The sequence below is a fragment of the Xyrauchen texanus genome, chromosome 8 (assembly GCF_025860055.1).
Source record: "Xyrauchen texanus isolate HMW12.3.18 chromosome 8, RBS_HiC_50CHRs, whole genome shotgun sequence".
NCBI lineage: Eukaryota > Metazoa > Chordata > Actinopteri > Cypriniformes > Catostomidae > Xyrauchen > Xyrauchen texanus.
This window is the reverse complement of record NC_068283.1, coordinates 16,699,762-16,722,716: the sequence shown is the minus strand read 5'-3', so window position 1 is coordinate 16,722,716 and position 22,955 is coordinate 16,699,762. Positions and strand designations below refer to the sequence as shown.

At 38.9% G+C, this 22,955-nt stretch overlaps 1 protein-coding gene across 1 annotated transcript; it reads left to right on the top strand.

Annotated features, from left to right (window-relative positions):
- micall2a (mical-like 2a) lies at nucleotides 1-22,955 on the top strand. The gene is made up of 18 exons (XM_052132518.1): nucleotides 1-295; nucleotides 1,157-1,205; nucleotides 4,717-4,858; nucleotides 5,909-6,237; nucleotides 6,575-6,705; nucleotides 7,337-7,849; nucleotides 9,661-9,869; nucleotides 10,855-10,927; nucleotides 11,414-11,613; nucleotides 11,710-11,814; nucleotides 11,891-11,992; nucleotides 12,783-12,844; nucleotides 12,967-13,090; nucleotides 14,152-14,254; nucleotides 14,559-14,632; nucleotides 21,567-21,681; nucleotides 21,810-21,856; nucleotides 21,973-22,955. Exons 1-18 carry the CDS (start codon nucleotides 153-155, stop codon nucleotides 22,056-22,058), a joined length of 2,607 nt encoding a protein of 868 aa, XP_051988478.1. The 5' UTR covers nucleotides 1-152; the 3' UTR covers nucleotides 22,059-22,955.

Below are 22,955 nucleotides of genomic sequence, written 5' to 3'. Positions count from 1 at the left end.
CAGTGTACACAGCTAAAATCCCTGGGAATTCCCGAAGTCTCTCCACCGACATTTCCTTTTCGCTCCTTCATTTCGCCAAGCCGACGACTTGTTTTACTGTCAGTTCTTCTTAAGGAAACTTTCCGCAGTAACTTTGAGCGCAGTCTGAAAGGATGGCCGCTATCAAAGCGCTGCAGCAGTGGTGTAAGATTCAGTGCGATGGATACAGAGATGTGGGCATCAGCAACATGACCACATCTTTCAGAGATGGACTGGCCTTCTGCGCACTTATCCACAAATTCAGACCGGACCTCATGTAAGAGTCGCCTTTTTTTCTTTTTAAATTAATTGTCCTTAATTTGGATGATGCAGAAATTGTTAGCTCTTTATAGTTTACGTTCGAAGATACTACACGGGTCTTGTAAGAACGACATTGTGCATCTCAAGAATGTTGGACCAATGTTGCCCAATTGCAAAACAAGTGTCAAGAGTACTACAATATCAAACTAATGTTTCTAAAGAAAGAACGGTTTGATGAGTAAAGCGAAGCAATTTGTAATTATGATATGAATAACAAACATACTGTTCAAAGCTAAGACCAAGTGTTTATTCGTGTCAATGAGATTACACCTGTAGTTACTTTGCTAGGACACCTGTGTGAACTTTAGGAGCATTGACTTCAAATCTTGTGACCACTTCATTTTGGTAGTAGCTCTGAGAAAGTGTCTTGTGTCATTTGTTTTACAGAGGTCAGCTGGTTTGATATTTTGTTGTGTAATGCAGTGGAAGCATCCAAATGCTTTCTAAAGGGTCGCTGTCCTATCTTGAAATGAAATTATTACAGATGTAAACACTAGAGGTGTTCAACATTATCTCCTCTTTTGGCTCAGAGTTGCAACCTTTCATAAGTTTGTGTTATTTACATTTACCGCTTAAAATACTTTGTGTAGACCTGAGGCTTTTGTTAAGTTAGTTGAATATTGTATTTGCTTATTTTATATGGTTATATAGGCTAGCCCTGTATTATATCCATTTTATTCAGTTTCTCAAGCAGATAGATCTCTGATTTTAGTATACCGGGCTTTTACGTTCAGTTTAATTTAGTATCAGTGTTGTCATTCTTATCTTAAGACTTCTATCAGTCTGCCTGTTGACACTTGTTCTTGTTTTCTTTCAGAAACTTTGAGTCACTCTCCAAAGACAATGTGTATGACAACAACCACTTGGTAAGTTGTGATGTTTGGCCTTGGTCATAGGAAACTACAAAAATCCTGTCTGTTACAGAGTGACCCAGCTTGCATGTTTTAATGCCAAATTTAGCTGTATCCTGTGCGGATGTGTGTTTGCTCCTGTCCTGTGGTGATGAACACACTTCAATGTTCTTTAATAGATTTAATGTGTTCTTTGCTACATGCTGGGTGTACTTGTTTTCAACCCAGCCTCCCTTTTTGTCTTGGGATTGACATTGTTTTACTCGTCAATTGTAGCGACGCTTATTCATTTGCAGTATTGTTTACATTTATAGTGATAATTCAATTTTTAAAAGGTCATCTATCTAAGAGACTCGTCACTGTATGAATGTGCTGTTTTTCTGGTACTGGCATGAATAAGAGCGCTTGTCCTTTTCCACAGCTAGAGAGATGCATGTGATCTAATATATGGGACTTATTGCTCAGCTATATAATTGATTTATAGGTCATGTTTGGCAGCCATAGCTGTTGGCATAGTCAAGATATCTTTTGGTTTCAGTAGACATTATCATGCAGAAAAACTTAATCGGTGAGCTTCGGACAGAGAAAAGAAAATGAATATGAGAAAATAATAATGATGATATTGTCCTAAAAATCTGATTAGACCTATACTCTGGCCATAGAGACTATTGTATTACATATCTGACAAGCTGACTCTTTGCATGCTTTATGCTTTTACCATTTGACCTGTCTTAGGCACACAATGTTTATCTTCTTTAGGTCGACCTTCAGGGTTAAAGGGTTGGTTCACCCAAAAAGTAAAATTCTCTCATCATTTACTCACCCTCAAGCCATCCCAGATGTGTATGACTTTCTTTATTCCGCAGAACACAAATGAAGATTTTTAGAAAAATCTCAGCTCTGTAGGTCCATACAATGCAAGCGAATGAGTGCCAAAGATTTTAAGCTCCAAAATCCAAAAAGGGCTACATAAAAGTACTTCAGATGACTCTGGTGGTTAAATCTATATATTCTGAAGTGATATGATGGGTGTGAGTGAGAAACAAATCAATATTTAAGTTATTTTTCCTTCTCTTTCTCCTCGTCCTGTTTTTGGTGATTTATATTCTTTATTGCCCCCTTCTGGGCATGGAGGAAAATGTATTATTTAAATATTGACCTGTTCCTCATTCACACCTATCATATTGTGTCTGAGCACATTGATTTAACCACTGGAGTAATCTGGATAAATTTTATGCTGCCTTTTATGTGGATTTTGGAGCTTCAAAATTTTGGCACCCATTCACTTGCATTGTATGGACCTACAGAGCTGAAACATTCTTCTAAAAATATTTATTTGTGTTCTGCAGAAGAAAGTCTTGCACATCTGGGATGACAGGAGGGTGAGTAAACCATGAGATAACTCATTTTTGGGTGAACCATCCCTTTAAGAATATGTGGTTGATTTCAATTTAAAATGAGAGAATGTATAGCACACATTTAATGGTTTATCTTATGCTGTTTGATGATGCCCAACACATTTTCGTAAGATTTTAAAAAAATATATATTATTATAGAGTTACCCAGTGATTGACCATGCATATCAGATAACCTTCAGTTTGAGTCCTAATTCTGAGTTCCGAGCACATGAATGACCTGGGGAAGTTGCATTTAGAAGTGGTACACTCAGAATTGTAGATGATGCATGAGTTACTGAGATGTGATGTTGGAGATGTGATTATGGAAACTAATGATTTTGCAACGTTATCTCAATTTCAGGTCTTTATTTCAATAAAATTAATTTGTGTGGGCCTGGGTAGCTCAGCGTATTGATGCTGACTACTACCCCTGGAGTCGTAAATTTGAATCCAGGGTGTGCTGAGTGACTCCAGCCAGGTCTCCTAAGCAACCAAATTGGCCCGGTTACTAGGGAGGGTAGAGTCACGTGGAGTAACCTCCTCGTGGTCGCTATAACTGTGCTCTCCACCGAGAGCGAGAACCATGGTGAGGTTTGTGCAGATGCTGCAGAGAATGGTGTTAAGCCTCCACACGCGCTATGTCTCCGTGGAAACATGCTCAACGCAGAGGTGACTGAGATTCGTCTTCTGCCATCTTGATTGAGGCGAGTCACTATGCCACCATGAAGACTTTCCAAATTGGGGAGAATTTTTATTTTATTTTTTTATCTGTGACAGTCAAATAATTACTCCCTTTTCGCTGTTTGTTTTAAGGAAACTAATGATTTGTTAGATGCATGCATCATATGGGTTGTGTAAAAGTGATGCAGGTGAGTTAACTTAATCTTGTCCACTGGTACAACAGAAAAATAGCTTTTGCCATGGTTCATTGTGTATTTGTTTATGTTTGACATCTTTTAATTTTGTTTCCCACTTAAATGTGTAGCATGCTATAGTAATGAATCCTCAGAGGTTAGAGCTTTCGAAGTCCACTTGAAGGCAGCAATAGTATATGTATTTCATATGGAAAATGTGTTTTGCGATGAGTTGGGGGATGCTGCCTGGTGACCGATTTATTAAAAGAAAATGTGTCCCTACAATTCCTGTCAGGATGTGCTTTTGAGTATGAGGCAGTGAGACATACCACAACTGGGACTTTTTCAAGATGAGCTCTTTCTATCTTTGCTTGACTCCAGATTATAGGCCCCACACTCTGAGATCTGTTACAAAACCTTACCACTTCTTTCTGTAATTGGAACCCAACCCATATGGCATCTTTCCAGTCTATGCATTATAAAGAAGGGTGACAGCCATCTACAGGGCACCTGATCCTCTCCATCAAGATTAACTTACCTCTGTGCTACAAATGTTAGTTCATTGATGCACTTATACACCAATTAATAGCTATATTTATGCCAGTGTTGCCACCTTTTGTTGTTTAGTGTATTTTGTTTAAACCCAGCCAATATTTTACCTTAAACCTGGTTTTAAAAGTTTTTTAAACATCAAATCGCCAGTGCGTAGATGGCAGCCACTCTGCTGTGTCAAACAAAAGAGAAACAGGAAGTCGCATCTGTGGTTGCAGCATGGAGGATATGCAGCCCCTCCTTGACCGTCCTGTAAAATTTTTAGTTTGTCCAGGTTAGTCCTAAACAATGCCCTATTATCCCCCTCTTTTGTTCTCTTTCCCAGGCCCAAAGTGTGCAAAGGAAATGTGCTATTCATTATGCTCTTCCTACACAGATCTTCTTGATGCGGTGCCAGATCTCATTGCTTACTGGCCTTTTCTGTTTATGACGACTCCATTCTTTGTGCCTTGTCTGTGTTTACAGTTAATTGGCCAAGTGCCTTTGGCCTACAAAACCATTGCCACAGCATGATGCTGGCGCCCTGCAGCAATCATTGAGGTCATGTTGATTGAGCATTTTCAATAGAACACAGGGTTTCACAGGTTCTGTAATTGTGGCAGTCTTATTTGTTGTTCTCTTGACATTTTCGAGAAGTTTTAGATGCATCTTAATAAGATGTGGTCGTCTTGTTCTTATTGGTGTAAGATTGATGACTAGTCTCTGTTTTGTGATGCTCTCCAGGCATTCCGTGTGGCTGAAGAGCATCTGGGAATCCCAGCTCTTCTGGATGCTGAGGACATGGTGGCTTTGCCGGTCCCAGACAGGCTCAGCATCCTCACATATGTCTCGCAGTACTATAACTTCTTCATCGGCCGCTCACCAAGTAAGACTGAGTTTATTCACTATCAGTTTGTTATTGCAAAATTATGAAGTCGATTGCAGGTTGTTTCATACTTTCCCGAGTTAGAAAAGTAAGAAGTACTATTTCTGGGCTTTTTGACGCAACTGTCTTATATGAATGTTAGGCTATGTTCAAAATGGAGTACTGCTTATTGCTACTACACTGTGTTAAAAATGGCATTTAATTCCACTAGTAGCGTCCAGTTATCTACTTTATTTTTTTTTTTTTTCCTCCAAAAGGTCAAGAGTATATTGTGAGTTACAGTGTTTACTGTAATAAGCACTGGTTGTATATTTAGACAAATGTAATAGATCGTGCTTGTATTCTATGAATACAGAAAGCTCGCAGTGCGGGAGTTGTACTAGTGTGCTATTCCAAACGTTGCCTCTATGGGGATGTCAAAAGGACCAGTGTGTGCTACATTGTTTTTGGGTTAGTTTTTTTTTATGCAGGATCATCTGCTGTAAGTGAGTATAACAGAGCTGTGAGCTAATTAAAAACTAAAGGGTTAAACAAAGTATCGGCCTCCTTGAGCAGCAAATTATCGGTTATCTGCCTAAAATTCCATATCAGTGCATTCCTACTTTCAAATGAATTATATCTGACATGGACGCTCTGTGTTGTCTTAATGTCCGTGCACTGTGAAGAGTGTTCAAGGTTATGTGGATATGCACCTGAATGGTCAAATACATTGCAATAATTGGTGAAAAATGCTGATCTTTGTGAGATAAAGGTATTAATGTATACACAGTCGGCTATGTCTTAAGTAAATGGGGAGGGGGAGAAATTCTGATAGTATATCAAATCTGTGCCTTAGATCTTCCAGAATAAATGCAGTTTAATAGACCTGCCATGCCTTATTTTACATTTAGTTACTTTTTAATTTTGGAACATTCAATTGAATACGTGATTTTTCATACTTCACAAAACATAATATTTTGCTGTGACAAATTTCTAACAAGAATGGAAAAACTTTACTTGTATTGCTATTGTGAAAATCCTTTTACCCTTTTCAATGGCTTTTCTAATCAGTAGGGGGAGTGGGAGGCATCAAGCGTCATGCTGAGGACTCAAAGGAGATGCCATCAGAGAAGAAAAACCTGCCTGTGGTTGCCAAAAATCACAATCTCAAAACAAATACAGAGAACCATCCTCCACACACAGAAATGCCAAAAAATATCAGAGAAAGCCATCCTCCATCTCTTAATATCCAGAAAACTGCTTTAGAGAAGCATGTTCTAACCACTCCAGCATGGCAAACTGGCACAGACTTGCAGAAATCAGCAGGAGTTAAACGAGTGCCGGCACCCATCACACCAATCGGAGCAAAATCTCCACAGCCACACAGAGAAGCTGAGAAGGTGTCAAGCCATAGTGTCTTTCCCCATAATCACATGCAAAACAAATTATTGGCTTAAACTAAGTTATTGTTTTAATATTAACCATAGTCTAATGCCATTAAAAAAATATTTAGAAAACATTATCTCATGTTCAAGCCATGGCATAGTCATATAGGCTCACAAAATAAAATGTAGTGCCCCTGCTGGAATGAAGGTTGAATCTGGCATGCATTTTCACTGTCCTATTTTTCATATATTAAAAATATTGTGATAAAGTGAATTAATTTAATTTATGATTTGGGAAAACTAAATTTAAAAAAATGTGTTTCATAATCTGTTTTCATCTGGTCTTTTACAGAGAACTGTTTTAGTGGAGAGCTCAAATAAAACGGGAACACTGAAAAGTGAATGTGCAGTATGTGGGAATTATGTGCATCTGGTCCAGAGACATCTGGTGGATGGGAAACTCTACCACCGGAGCTGCTTTAAGTGAGTTTTCCACTTATGACAAATAATTGTTGCATGCGCCACTATTGTTATTGCTTATAATTATTGGTCAGAGCATAAATCTTAAACTTTAGCACAAAATTGTCCTGTGCTGTTTGTGCTATAGACATGAATGAGACCTGAAATTGCGTGGCTTACTGGCTTTACGTTATTAAAATGGATTTGATTTTTGTTTCTGACTTATTTAGCAGCGTAAATTTAAAAGTGTTTGCTATATTTGTATTTTTTTTTTAAAGGTGCATCATTCAAAATAAATAGTTTTCAGTTACATATGCCATTGTAGAAATTCACTATTCAAAGTTAGTCAATTAATTTAATCCAAGAGTGAAAGTGTTCCATAAGATGGTTAGTGATATTAAGCGAGTAATATTCAGCTGGTCATGTGATTTCTAAAATGGCTACCCCCATGAGGAGACCCTCTCCATATAGAGTAGAACAGCTTTTATAAGGTTACTAATATGACTAGAGTCCTTATCTCATGTGAGTGGTCTCACTCAGTATAAATTACTGCATTAATGCATTAATCTAGTCATTTTATTGCCATGTTGTGTTTTGATATTGAAAACTTGGAGGTACATAAAGAGCTATAACTGTTGTTGTTCTTGTGTAATAGGTGTAGTGTATGCTATGGCACTCTGAAATTTGGGGCATATAAATTGGGAACAGACACTGGCTCACTAGTCTGCACTGTTCACCAGCAGGCCCAGAATGGCTTCAAGCCTACTGTTAAGCCTTTTAAGGACAGTGGATTTTTGCTTGCTAAACTGGATTCCAAGTCTGACAACGGAAGTCAGCCAACTTCCCAGCACTACACCTCAGTATTATCTATGCCTGTCAAAGCTGTGCTCAGAACAGCTGACCCCAGTCCAGCCCCACAGTCATGGACTGCCTCTGCTCAGAGGACTCAGGCAGCCAGACAGAAGTTCTTCCAATCCTGTACCCCAGTAGCAGAGCTTCGTCCCAGTACGAGGTCACAGCCATGCTCCTCAGAGCCCTCCACCAATCAAAGCACCAGTCTGAAGATGGAGGAGAAAGACCGGACCAATGCACTGATCAATGGGAAACTACTAGAAGGAAACTGCAATAATAACAACGCGCTTAATTCTCATCCCGGAACAGAGAGGCAGTGAGTGACTGAATGTTTGAAAGCCTTTTTTATTCAAGTGAATAATTACTCTCATGCATTCCATTATTAGAGTTGCCTTGTGTCGACTTGTGGCAAACTTCGCTGCAAACTTTGTAACAATGTAAGCCCGGTTTATCTTTTTCCATTTTTCACACATTTAGTCATTAAAACTGTGTATTCAGGTTTTGAGATTTAACACAGTGTAGCATTCTTATTTTCATATTTATGAGGTTCATAGCTTTCGACAAGTACAGCACTCCAGTTAACACATTTGCCATCACTGTTCAACTGTCACCATGCTGTCAGCTTTCCCTCAAACAAAACTAAACGCTGTGTGAGTTTCTGCATCTGTACATAGCAAATGATAATGAATATGTAGGTAGTACAGGCTGTAGATTTAATGTGTACATTTAAGTGATTAATTATATAAAATAAGCTAAGTTTATGCTATTAAAAATGCCCCCAGACTGTACACAATATCCGTAAAAAGGAATTTTCCTACCAACAGAGCAATTCAAGCTTTTTTTTTTTTTTCTGCGACTCTCAATCAGCATGGGCTAGTCCGGGCAGCTCTCAGATCGGTTCACGTACATTGTGAAATCAAAGTAATTAGGAACAACTACAAGTTATTATACAAATCTACAAACGTGGCACAGAATAATGGAATAGGAGATTACAGCCTTCCAGGAAATGCAGAACATTGTAGACTGTGAAATGCTCATTGCATTTTCTGTGTTGAAATAAAAGCTCCTTGTGAAGTTGAGGTAAATACGACGACACTTTCGGTGTCAAAATAAAAGCCCCAGGTGAAAACAGGACAGAAATATATTACTTTTGTATCACAAATCTAATAATCAGAATAAGAATATTCATCATCATAATAATAAACCTTTGGTGTCCCACAGTAATAATTTAGTATTATGCAATGTTCCACTGGAGTTTCAAAAATAAGTCTGTGAATTAGCTTTGCACACCTTGTTCATTCACAAAAATATATTTGTAAAAACATTTGATGGTAAATGATGCTTTTAATTACACTACTATATATCATTGTGTATGATATACTGTATATTTCAATGAAAATGATTGAATTTCATTCTCCCTTGTGTTTATTTATTGAAAAATTAATTATAATGTCTTCAAACTATTGAATTTACTTGGATACAGTGGCTGTTTGGATGAAATTATTGTTCTTCTGTTTAAAAAAATAAATAAAAAAAACACACTTTTGAGCCATTTTAGAGCAAATACATAATTATCGAGATGTCAAATATCATAGATTTAAGACATGTTGCTCAGCCCTACATTTAACATGTCACAGCTTCATATAAACTCATCATTTATGGTTACAAATGCTGACAACCAGTGAAATACGATGCAACCACATTGAGACACTCCTAAGCAGAATGGAAGAATGCGTCCTATCTCAGTGAGAACAGCCAAGTTTACAGATTAAAAAACTTGCTTGGAAAATTGGTCACCGTAGACCTTAAGCCAGTGAAAGGCTTATGTTCAATGATATGGAAATGAAACAAACAATACATTGACATCTAAAGGCACATTTTATTGTCCAATCAATGCTTTATTCGTCTGACACAGTAATGTAATATCTTGAAAATATCAGAGATATTACAGTACATTGAGGATATGCATAGTGTGATAACCCTTATTGAATGCTTGGGGAGGAGCTGAGCTTTAAATACAATGGCTCACAAGTGATTTAGATCCTTATACTGTAGAGTTCTGACGTAGGTTAATATTGCATCATGTGAATTCTGAATATAAGGTGACACTGGTATTGTCTCTTTAAGGCTAAAAATCAGATGCCCTTCTGCTGAGGTCTCCAACTTGGGTCAGGAGTTACACAGCCGTGATTCAGCAGGAAGGAACTCAAGTCAGGCCACTCCATCCACGCCTGCTATCAGCATTAGCAGCTTGAACACCAAGGAATCCCTCTACCATATTGCCATCGGCAAAAAGCACTGCAGACCTCCATGCTTGCTGCTTTCTACTGCCAAAGGTGGCATTCACTTGCTGATGACCTTTGCTTGTGTGGATTGTGGTCTTATTTTGAAATGGTTTTTAAAGGTCACATGGAAAATATTACCATACACATATGCAATATGTAGTAGACAAGAATAGAGGCAGGAAAACTGTAAAATTATGATGAATGACTCAGGCTGGCATTGATTATCACCACTTTATTCATGTTTTCTATGTAGTCCTTTAGAATTTGACTGAATCTTGAAGGAGTCATAAACAAAGAAGCCCCTTTTTCTCAATATTTTGGGACAAAATAGCATGCTGTAAAAAGTATATTTTTTGAACGTCATTCACCATGTAATATTTAGTGGCCAAGCCCCGATGGTGTATATTATTATTATTATTATTATTTCTTCCCTCTTCCTTGTTCTTTTACTTGCCTCTTTTGTCTTACTGTTACTATAAACTTTGTCTGATTTGCATAAAAACTGCCCACATGATCTTCAGACAGAGCCACACAGAAGTGACATTAAATAATAGATTTTTGCCATTGTCTGAAAAGTTACGCTAGCATGAAGTTAACAATGTTGATGTAAAACAGGAAGTCAGTCTGTAATTCTGCAATGCTTTCTCCTATCGAAACCAAACTTGGAATGCTTCATTAGGACCATGATCTGAGGGTACATACCAAAACAGACAATTTGTAGTCAAAAACATGTAGTCAAAACCACGAAATTTGGCTGTCGATTAATTGTCAAACAAATAGTTGTGATTATAATGCTTGTCTGTTTAACAATTAATCGACAGCCAAATTTCGTAATCTTGACAGCTGTAGTTGTACCTCTGCACTAGAGCTTTTTGCATTTTACTTGGTGGATGCCAGCAGGACTTGGCCCCAATCATTGCTGTTTGCAGCTATATTTTGTATCTTTTTTGATCAGATTGCCTCAACTGGCATAATTTCATAATTGTGACTTGTACGTTTTGTGTGCCATAATTTTCCTCTCTTCTCTTGGCTTCAGCCAAAGAAGCTCAGAGCAACGAAGCCCCGGATGACTGGACATCAAAGGCAGCTCCAAATGGACCAGGACTGAAGTAAGTTCGGTCTGCCTAGTTATCACTAATGCTTTCTAATCCACACGAGGGGAAGCCGGCAGAGTCACTCGGGTGTGAGCTGCAATGACACTTCAGAGCTGGAGTACTGACAGTGGGGCCTTTCATTTATCCACCCTCTAGCCTGCGGATGCCTCCCGCCTCCCCCATAGTGTTTGACTGGCTCAGAGTGCGTCCACTCACTCTATCCCCAATCCTCAACAGTCCTAAGGAGTGCTGTGCCTAAACAAGCCCCCACTGAAATGCTATGCTCTTACTTAGAGTTCCTCTGATCATTCTTTTTGTTTTATTGGCCTCTGCTGTACCTTAAGGTGAGGCACTGAATTATTAATTGGTGGTGGAAGGTTATTTTTGTAAATTGTTGTTTAAATTGTCAAGTGTTTTTGCCTGGTTAAATAGATTACTGTTACTACTACTCAGGTTGGTTAAGTCTTTATCAATTTACAGCAAGTCAAACTTTTCTCTTAGATCTGAAGATTCTGCCAAGGGGATCATGTTAACTCCCAAGAAAAATAAAAGTTACTTCACCTCCAGCCATAATGAGTTAACAATCCAAAAGGGTACACCTGCCCCAAACTCACACACATCAAACAGTCATTGCTCTAACCATATTGCTCAGCAGTATGTAGTTGAGAGAGGGCCGCAGTCGGAAACATGGGGTACCTGGGGTAAGTCTGGAATGTTTGAACACCTGAAATGGCAAGCATGCCCATCAAATATCAAATGCTGATGTGACCTTGATGTTTTTATTTTCCCACCTCTAGGTTGTCCTTCAAATGAAGTGTGGTCTGTGACCTCTTCACCCATCCAACAATTCAGTCCTGTTGTCTCATGTTTGGGTCACAACTGTGATGGGTCTGCTAGACAGGGTAATTCCAGGCCACATTATTACATCACTTGCAGTATGCTGAGATTTTGGTTGATAATCGTTCTTTTTTCCCACAGGTTCTAAAAGCAAGTGTCTCATGTCCTCATGTGTCTCACCTTCTCCGTCCCATCGCAAACCTTCATCTCCAGAACAACCCCACCATGGGCAAGTGAACTCAAGTAAGCATTTTTTGAATTTATGAAAATGGAAATGTTATCAAAGCTTTTAAGCTCATCAGTTGAGAAATAATTGGGCAGATATTGAGCATGATTTGTATCCTATAAAAATCTTTAATCGAAACCTAAAACGGCTTGCCATTTCGAACCTCAAGATGCCAATGTGATCAATGTTAACCTAACTACAGTCTGTAAAAGCACCCTTTTGTGAAAAGGAGATTCAGTATAGCCCAGCAATTTTGGACATTATGCTATGTCCATGTGTAGCTGCCTGCAGTCATTTATTTGCTTTTATTAATCCATCTTTAAGAACTTAAACAGTCTGTTCAGTTCAGTTTTATTATTTATCCCTTGGGGAAATTTGATTTGCACAAGTGTCACATTAAAGACATCCCATAAACACAATCAGTGAGAACAAAAGAAAACAAAATAATAAATCAAATAAATCAATATTTAGAAGCAATATGGATTCGTCAGGATATACACAAACACTTAACACCAAGTAAACTTAAAAATGGGCTTTTATATACATTTGTCCATCTAAAATAGTTCTGCTCTGTGATCATATAAATCCTTAATTTCATGCTCATGGGGAAAATCTGAATTTAATCTTAAATAAAAACTATTCAGATCATTAGCTGTCTGCATATCTGAAGTGTACCCCTTCAGGGAAACCAAATTTTTAATGTCTTAAGTTTCATACCATGAGTGCTTTAAAGAAAACAGTTGTGCTTGGAAAGTAGCGGTCTTAAAGATGAGTAATTTAAAGACAAAAACTTTGTTTTATATCTAGGTTATGAAAATGGAAAATGCGCTGCTGAAAGGGGCTTGATGGATGAGATAAGGTCACCCACTGTAAGTTCGCAAAAACATCTCACTCATGTAACTGTTGAATGTTCCCAATTGTGCAGAGAACTCTTTAAACCACTGTTTACACTATATCTGACTCAGTTTACACTGTATTTATCTTTGCTCAGATAAAGCCTTGCCACATCCCTGAAGACCAAATCACAAAAGAGTTGCAGGAAATTGAGAACAATGTAAACGTTTTGGAGAACGAGGGGATAGAATTGGAGAGAAGACTTCGCATATATGAAGAAGGTAAGTATGTGATCAGATGCTGCCCTGTAGTTAATGTAAGAAGTGTTTCTCATTTTTCATTTTTAAAGGCTTCTTTTACAAAGTTTTCTTGGTACTCGAACATCCAGATATTTTTTGTTTTTAAATAGATTTTTATTTTCTCATACATGAGTAACTTAAATGTTTGCAAAATAATTCCTCCTGGTTAGACTAGTTGTTGTTGCTATTAAGCTGTTTTAAAGTGTACTTTGAAACATTCCTGAAGGACTTTCAAGGTTATTTTGGACCAAATAAGCTTGTTTGGACATCTGATACTCCTTTTTGTGCAATATGAGACTGATCATTTACAATGCTTTAGACAGCATAGAGTAGCCCCATTGGTGTGTAAATGTGTGTGGAGTGTGTTCATGGAGTTCTGGGAGTTGTGCACTCATTCCAAACCTGTTAGCTGAGCCCATCCGCCTGGGAGAAGGAATTCTGCTGTTGCCTTAAGCTGTGGCTGTGGCCAATAAAGGGTTCCCATTTCCAGCTGCCAGGGCCAAATTAGGCGAGGTGCAGGGAAGCTCCCTCTCCTCCTGTGGGATGACGGAATGGAAATGGAGAAGAGGCAGTGGGCTGCAGTGAGTGGCTGGTGGCTGAATGCGAAAAGGGCACCTGATTGGCTCTTTGCAAGGTCACCATGGTCTCGGCACAGTAATATCACCTCCAGTCTCACAGCTATAGTCACCTGTCCTGCTGCCAGCAGCCAGTGGGATTTGATAGAGCCCAACTGCCACCAAAGACCACCACTTGATCAAATTACGCAAGGGTGTATGTGCACTGAATGATTGTACTTGTATGTTTTTGTACCACCTCAAGGCAATGTCAGTGGAAACATGCCTTTTAGACAGTATTACAGTGCTCTATTAGAAGACAAATAGAATTCATTCATAGCTCAAATAGAAGTTGAAATTATTTCAAGATGCCCGTCTCCAGAACATTTTAAATTGTGGCTTGAGGTGGAGTGTCTCTCAGATGTGTCAAAATGTGAATGGTGCAGGTTGGACCTCTAGTGTCCTTGGTAACATTGGCCTGTTTTACAGAGGGACATGGGGACCTACTGATGGATCCCTTGATGGTGGACTGGTTTAACCTGATTCGTAAAAAACAAAGCTACATTCGGAGGGAGTCGGAGTTAATGTATATGTAAGTGATCCCTTTTAACTTATTCACCAAAATGTTGAACTTTGGGTAGAAATGGCTCAAAACCTTTCCCTCAGACCAATAGACAATCTAGATGGTCTCAAAAATGAAAATTGTCATGTATTCACCCTCTTTGTTTCATGGAAGAAACAAATTCATATGGGACATATTAAACAAAAATAATTGTTTGGCAGAGTGTTAGCTTCAGTCACCATTCACTTTCATTGTATGGAACATCAATGCAATGAATGTGAATATGTTTTGGTAAACTAACCCTTTTTCACACCTACATACCTCTTTTCAAAAGTGCAAGAACACAGGATCTGGAGGAGCAGCAGCCAGGAGTGGAGGGAGAGCTCAGGAGATTGATCAATACACCAGGTAACCAGTGTGTAAAGTAGAAATGAAGCCTCACCTTCTCTGTTCAAACACTCACCAGCGAGCGCTAGGAGATGGGCACCAAAATAAGTTTTTGGAAGTTTGAAACAAGTCTGTTTTATTAGTTACATGAAGTACTTTCATTATGCACTTATTTATTTGGCTAAAAGTGAATAACACCTTATTTACAAAGTGGTATGCACTTTTATTTATTTTTTTCAAATAATTTGAGGGCTGATTAATAACCTAAATAAGATTTTGCTCATTGTAAAAAATATCAACTCAATGACCGTGAGAAATTATGCAATCAGCTAACAAGCAAAGTTCTGTATTGTTACACTAAAGAGTAGAGGTCAACCGATTTTTTGGGATTTTGCTGATACCAATAGTTAAGGGGGTGGTTAAGGCCGATAACCGATTAATCCACATTGCTTTTTTAAATCAATCTAAATAATAATAAAAAATACCTTTATTCTTTCCTTACTGTGAAGGGCACAGACATTGAGGCTGCAAAATGAATACAATTCCAAAAGCAGTTTATTGGTTGAACCAAAATCCCAATAATAACCAGATAAATTTGGTGCATAACGTGGTACTTTATACTTTAAGCCAGAAGTACACCGGGTACTCTTATTTTGAAATTACAGAAATTTGGCTCTGTTACAATGCTCTCTATATGTGAGTATTTACCAAATTAAGCTTTTTATAGGCTATAGATTAGTACATTAAAATTAGGAAAAAAATGAAAATAAAATATAGGCAATTATCAGCATATATTTGTGATTTTTCCCAAAAGCAACTATTGGTACCGATTAATCAATAAAACCTATATATCGTTCTAACTGTTCTAAAGAGCCTTGCCGTTTTGACTTATTGGGGCATTATTGGGGAAGATTGTGTATCTTAACCTGTGGTTATGGTGAATCAGAATTTACAATTTCCTGTTCTAAATCTAAAATTCTTTCTAGCACAAATGATAGATTAGAAGACTCGTTGTTGATCTCTATTAATACATGGAGGCAATTATTTGACATTTAAGTGCTTTAAATCATACCAATAATAATTGTTCTGCTTTGGAATAAAATGTGTGGTGAAAACTACTTTTATAACACATTTGAAATAATATATTGAAATAATGTCAGGTATGAAACTATTTAATTAAATTTGTCCCAGAAATTGGCCAAATCTGACAACTTTCTTTAAAAGTGTAAAGGTGATTAATAAATGGCTGGGTCTAGTTATCACACTTTTTACTCCAGTGAGTATTTCTCAGGATGGCTTTATTTTTGAAGGTCTGTTTCTGCACAGCCACGTACTGTAGTACTCTACTTAAAGTCTTGGCTACAGAAAAATATTTCCACAAATATTTGCTAGGAAAAAAAAGATGTCTTTTGTGGCTTCTTGTCATAGTTGATGGGGTAAGCACAAAATGATTAATGAAATGACAAATATAGAAACATTGATTTGGCCAATAAATATTTTAATTGATAAAGTGCGTACATTTATACCATTTAAAATGTGACAGCGTGACCCAAGCTGGCTATTCGCTATGGGACACCATCTCAGTGACATGTGGTCTGAAGCCCTTATACGATCACCGCAGTTTATTGGATAATGGCGCTTAAGCAACGCCTCTAGGGAGCTACGTCACAAGCTCCATAGAGGTGCTCGCTTTCGCACCATCAAATCATATTTTCTGCAGGAAGGCATGATTCTATGCGGCTGCTAGATAGTATGGCCAGCTGCGCAGCTTCTTGTTCCCACTCAGGGAACCAGGGTTACGTTCCACGTAATGGAGACGTTCCCTTTCGTTGGAATTTAAGCTGCGTATTTGCTTTGGGAATGATATACATTCACGCCATTTGGAACAGTAGCTGCAAACTGTCTAAGCCTGTGTGGCAAGCATATAGTGGCGCACAAGCGAGCTAATGCTTCCGAATGAAAAGGAATTATGAGTTTACCCCTGTTCCAACAGAACCTGGGAAGCAGGAGTCAAACCCTCATCCAGGTTATAAAATCTAACAAATGTATACTGAGAGGACGACCCTCCCACCATAAAAATGTCCTCCAAGGATGCACCTCTAGACAAAGCTCATGAAGGTGCCATACTCCTTGTAGAATGGGCTTGAATACCAAAAGGCATAGGTAAACCGTGCACTTTGTAAACATGAATTTGTATCAATAAGCCATTGAGACACTGAAACACCCCTGTTGCTGCCACCAAAGCACTCAAACATCTGTACTGACTTGCCCCACTGGCTAGTATGGTAAACTCGCAGCGCCCAAACTGGGCAAAGCATATGCAACTTTTCAAGCACATCCGAGTCAAATGGGGGAGGATAGAAAGCCTGAAAATTAATAGTTTGCGAGCAAAATTGTCGAAATAACCTTGGCAAATAGCCCAAACAAAGTTTTAACCCCTTGAACACCTTGTTGCAAAATCCATACATAAGGGATTGAGCGACAGGGTATGCAAATCACCAACTCTTCTAAACTATGCCAATGCCACTAGCAGGGCCATTTTTAAGAGCCAAACACTTATGAGTGACTGTTGCCAAGGGCTCGAACGGAGCACCTGTGAGCGCCTCTAAAACAATAGATAAATTCCATTTAAGGAACGTGGATGGACAAAAAGGTCTAAGCCTGTGTACCCCATGCAAAACAAAAGGCAAGAAATGTCTACTGACAGAGACTCCACTGATAAGCGCATACTCAGCCGATACGCAACATAGACTTTAAGCCTTGCAGGGACAACCCCGGTCCAAGACGCTCTTGCAAAAATTTTACTGTACAGGGCAGTGAACTAAATTTTCACCTCGTGCTGTACACCAAGAAGCAAAAATATGCCAGCTGAAACATATAAAGCCTCCTAGTTTATGGAGGTCTAGTATTTAGAATGGTATCGACCACAGAGGGGGATAACCCATCATTCAAAAAAAATGCCCCGTTGAGGGGCCATACCCATAACTTCCACAAATCTGTCTGGGGGGTGCCAAATGCTGCCCCATGCAGTAGACTGATCAGTAGAAATACGTAAAGCTGCACTGTCAGCCTCTGATGTGCCAATGCATCGATTCCCAGCAGTGTCGGGGCCAAGAGGTAAAACCAGAGGGGACAGTGTAACGTCTCGCTCAAAGCGAACGGGTCCACTTCTGCTCTGCTGAACCTTCTCCAGATTTCTTCCATAATCTGAGGATGTAATGTCCACTGGATGGGAGATCTGCCCCAAAATTCAACCAGCCCAGAAAATATACGGCTTATAGAGACGGCTCATTGTCCTGTGGCCACAGAAAAAAGCAACATGCCTGTTTGAGCATGGCATATGTGCGAACTCCTCCCTGGCAATTGATGTAGGACACCACCGTCCAGTTGTCCAACCGGATAAGATGCAAGCCACCTGAATTTAATGACGTAAGCTTGGTTTATCTTCCGAAGTACAAAGTTCAAAACGCCCATCAGCTGCTGCCAAGCAGACACAGATGCGCAGACAGGGGAATTAATGCAAGGGTCTTGCCTGCAGCACAACCTGTAACCACTAGATGGCACGCTTGGTTTACTTTTGACGTCTGCCCCAGAACCAGCGGCACAGCGGAGGGAAGCCTTTACCCCTCCAGTACTGTGGATGGTTGAAGGGAATTTTATAAAGTTTTACCTTTGTTGTATTTATGCATAAATGATGAGAGTCCTGAAATGTATCTACAGCAGGAAGGCTGACAGAATAAACATTTACCTTTGTATTTTGAATGGGTAAAATTTTATGAATATTGGGAAATGTTTGAGAGAACTTGTTTGCCACAACGGCCACAGCATTCTTTTTGGGGGGATAACATGTGTTGCTTATGTTCACTGTGTTTGTGTACACTTGTGCTTGATGAACATCAAATTCTATTATGCATTTCTCCAAACCGTTTGTCATGGAGACAGAGGCTGAATTTGATCAGGCAATTATAAAAAGCAGTCACTATGAATGTATTTACAGCAGAGATCACCAGATAAACTATCTTCCCTAGCATAGAACAGGGAAGAATGTGTGAACATGGAGGGATTTGAGAGCAAGCAGGTTTGCCACAATAGCCCAGCTTTCTTTATGGGAGGACAACGTATGGTTATGTTCACTGTGTGTTTTGTGTACACTTGTGCTTGATGAACATCCCCAATGTCCGAATGGAGCCGATATGAACTAAAAGGCATTCTTTAACATGATGCGCTTAGTTGGAATGCAAAACGATCATGTGTTGATCCAACAGAAGACTGAAAAGAGCAACATCCATGCTGCCACCGGAAAATTGCGCTGAAATAGCAGTGCGTGTCTCGTCTCACCAGAATGCCCGCGTGGTACATAAACAGTTGAGAATAAAAAAAAATACCTCCCATCTCCTGATGGAATCCCGAAAGAATAATGGCCATGAAAGAATAATGGTACAGATAAAGACACTCCATTGGGAAGTATTATTTTATTCCAGCCCCCTTGTTCCGTGGCCGGGCTCACCATTCCATGCACGATCCCCTCCACCACGAGCAGTTTGAATGGGAGTAAGAGAAAGGCAGAGGCAGCTCCTCCATCGCTTTGTGTCGTTCTGGGAAAAGGCACATGAATAAAGACAAAAGGGAGAGAGGGGCCAATTAGTTCCCATCCAATGACTAATTCTCTCATACAGTGTTTTGTTTAATGGTGATGGCTCAAGATGCACATGGTATTTCTTTTGCATGGTTTTTTTGTCAGAAAATGGCCACCGAGCTAGGTTTTGGAGCATGTCCGCAAGACTAGTGCTTTCTCTCAGGGCAACAAACACGGGGAAGAATCTGATGTCCGTTCGCACTCTAATCCTCTCTGACACAAAACCAAAATCCCAAATGGCTCCCGCACACGGAGCTCCAAATCTGGAGGCAGTGGAACTGAATCAAGTAGGGATAACACCTCATGGTGAGAAATTGCAAGCCTCAAAGCACCGCTGTCCCCTTCGGAACCTTGTAATGTTTGGAAAAACCCAATTAAGATTGCTCTGAAATTTACACTGTATAAAGGCAGAAACATATTTCAACGCAAGTACGCAAATGCAGAAGCTAGCGCTTGGCCAATGCGTGGTTCAGTTGTTCATATACTGGGGCCAAAAGTCTGGAAAAATTTACAGATTTTGCTGTTTGGGAGGAGATTGGTACTTTTTATTCACCAAGAGGCATTTAACTGATCGCAATGTCTAGTCAGAACATTACTGATGTAACAAACATTACCATCACTATTTGAAAAAAGTATTTTTTATCAAATCTAGACATTGTCTTTTTTGTATTTGTTTGAGTTGCCACAGTATGGAATGGACTGGCATGTCTTAAGGTCAAAAATGGCAAAAAAGAAACCGCTTTCTCTAGAAACTCATCAGTCAGTCATTGTTTTGAGGAATGAAGGCCATACGATGCTTGAAATTGCACTTGGATTTCATACAAAGGTGTACTCTACAGTCTTCAAAGACAAAGGACAACTGGTTCTAACAAGGACAGAATGAGAAGTGGAAGGCCAGATGTACAACTAAACAAGAGGATAAGTATATCAGAATCTCTAGTTTGAGAAAAACGCCTCGCATGTCCTCAGCTGACAGCTTCATTGAATTCTACCCGCTCAACACCAGTTTCATGTACAACAGTAAAGAGAAGACTCAGGGGTGCAGGGCTTATGGGATGAATTGCAAAGAAAAAGCCACTTTTGAAACAGAAAAAAAAGGTTAGAGTGGGCAAAGAAACAGACATTGGACATTGGAAAAGAGTGTTATGGATCTAAACCCCATTGAGCTTTTGTGGGATCAGCTAGATTGTAAAGTGCGTGAGAAGTGCCCAACAAGACAGCCACATCTATGGCAAGGCCTACAGGAAGTGTGGGGTGAAATGTCAACTGAGTATCTGGACAAAAAGGTTTTTGATGAGAGCTCTTTGTTTAAGAATTTTCAAATTGTAATAGTAATTTTTCACGTTATTAATATCCAGGCTATACATTGTGATCAGTTGAATGCCACTTTGGTGAATAAAAATACAAATTTATTTCCATAAGAACAAAATCTGTACATTTATTCCAAACTTTTGGCCACCAGTGTACATTACGTACGCTCATGCGTTGCTCTGGCGGTTATAAACCTCACATCAAAAGAGGGTGATTTAGAGTTTTTTTAGGCATGACCACGAAACCGGTGCTGCATCGAAACCAGGAAAATGCTGCCTTTGGAGGCTGTATACGGAGGTAGGATGAAATTAAGGTGCTTTTCAAACTGTTTGGAGACCAGTTCCGTAAGAGTTACAGTCTTTCATAAAGCTGTAAATTAAGAGATTAATTTTTTTGGTATACAGCCCGTATGTGGTGAGTTGATAGTTGAGGAGTGGGGAGAGAATCTGAGAACAAACAAGTTCATTTGAATGGACTGGACAAAGTTATATCTATTTTTCGAAAAGATTCAACTCAAATTGCTGCCCGAGTCCGCCATGACAATTGTTGATTTGAAAGAAGAAAATCCGCTCTAGAGGCCCTTGTGGCAACGCTGACAATCGTGCACTGAAGAAAAGAAAATCTGACTTGATGGCGCAAAGCGAGCACCTTTATGGAGCCAATGACATTGCTCCCTAGGGAAGTTGCCTAAGCACCATTAGCCAAAAAATTGGAGTGATTGTATAAGGGTTTCAGACCACGTGACACTCCGATGGTGTCCCATAGCGAATACGCAGCTCGAGTTCATATGAAAGGGAAATGCACATTTGCACAATTGGACATTTGACTAGCCGTGGTGACAACTTCCCTGTGTTACATCTAGCCATGGTCTCCCCTATATACATTTTTTTTAAGGGTAGGTTTGGGTTATTTGTAGTAATTATAATTGGCTTTTATATACATACAATAGAGGTCTATAGTATGTCCACCATGTCAATAACGGTGTAAATATGTTTGTGTGTCTGTTAGAAAATCTGAAGTGTCCGGCTGAGAAGAAGAGGGAAACTGAGCTGTTGAACAGGCTGATGGAGATCGTGAATGACAGAAATGCCATTGTTGAGGGACTGGAGGAGGACAGGATAAGGTGATAAACCTGTAAACCAGCTCTTATGCTTATTACAATGCCTTTGGAATAAGTTTTTCAAATAAGATAATGAATTAACCACTTTTCAATGTTGCAAAGTAAATGTAATAAATATGTCTCATTTCAAGAGAGGAGGAGGAAGATCAACAGTTGAATGAGATGATGCAAAGACTTGGTGAGCACTTTGCTCTTGTTAGTGCTTGCTGCAAACTCCATAAAGGCTTTTTACAGATTACACCAGAGGAGAACATTAAATGAAAGTGATTCTTTATTTCCTCTATCCTGCTGCAGGTCTGCAAAAGTTTAAAAACAAACGCAAGTCGTCCTTCTCAAAGTTATTTAGACTGAGAAGTAAAACATCCTCCATGGGAGAGTGATCTTCAGAAAAACAGGAGTGAAGTGATCCTGATGCTCAACTTGAACTTGAAGTCCAGATTTAAGCAAGTGTTTGGAGATGGTTCAACAATGTGGGACTAGAATCACAACTCTGTTTCAGGTGAATTAGTTAGGATATAGTAGGATATTTCATAGAGCAAAATAATTGTATTTGTTTTCTGCTCATGTTTTAATAGTTTTTCACTTTATATTTGGTTATTTAGCTCATTCTTGCTCTATTTGTTTGCTTTTAACAATTAACAATTTGGTCCTATAAACTCTTTAGTCTTTAAATGCTTGGGATAGTTTGAATAATTACAGTGTTCAGAATATATTAGTTTTTTTTCGTTTATTCCTGTTTTTACACCGCCACTTATTTAGACACAAATGGTAACTTGATATCTATCGACAGATTAACAAACGGATGCTCAAACACATTATTTGATTGTGATCCCTGGATCTCTAGAACATCTTAATTTAACTAACCCTATTAACAAAAAGATTTAAGCAGCATACTCCTACATTCAATGTTGTAGTAAAGCCACACTGTCTACAGTGTCCTGAAGGGGGCACTATGAGCTCACATGCACCTGTCTTCCAATTTCTAATTTTATATTCTCCAGAATGCTAAATCAAGCTAGAGATTATGCAGTAGAGAAGCTTGTATGATGGAAAGGCTTGGATTACTGGTTTTATAAATGTTTGTTTGAGTCCTCCAACCTTGTTCAATTAAAATAGTACCTCGTTTTACTGTATACTCGAAGACATAGTCGGTCCAAAGATGTTTCTGTTAAAATATCAGTATACGACTGTACTGTTTGAAAAGCCTACTGAAGAAAAGTTACAAGACATGTTTTAAAAAGTTTTAAGTTCTTTTGAGAGATGGATTGCAATTTGGA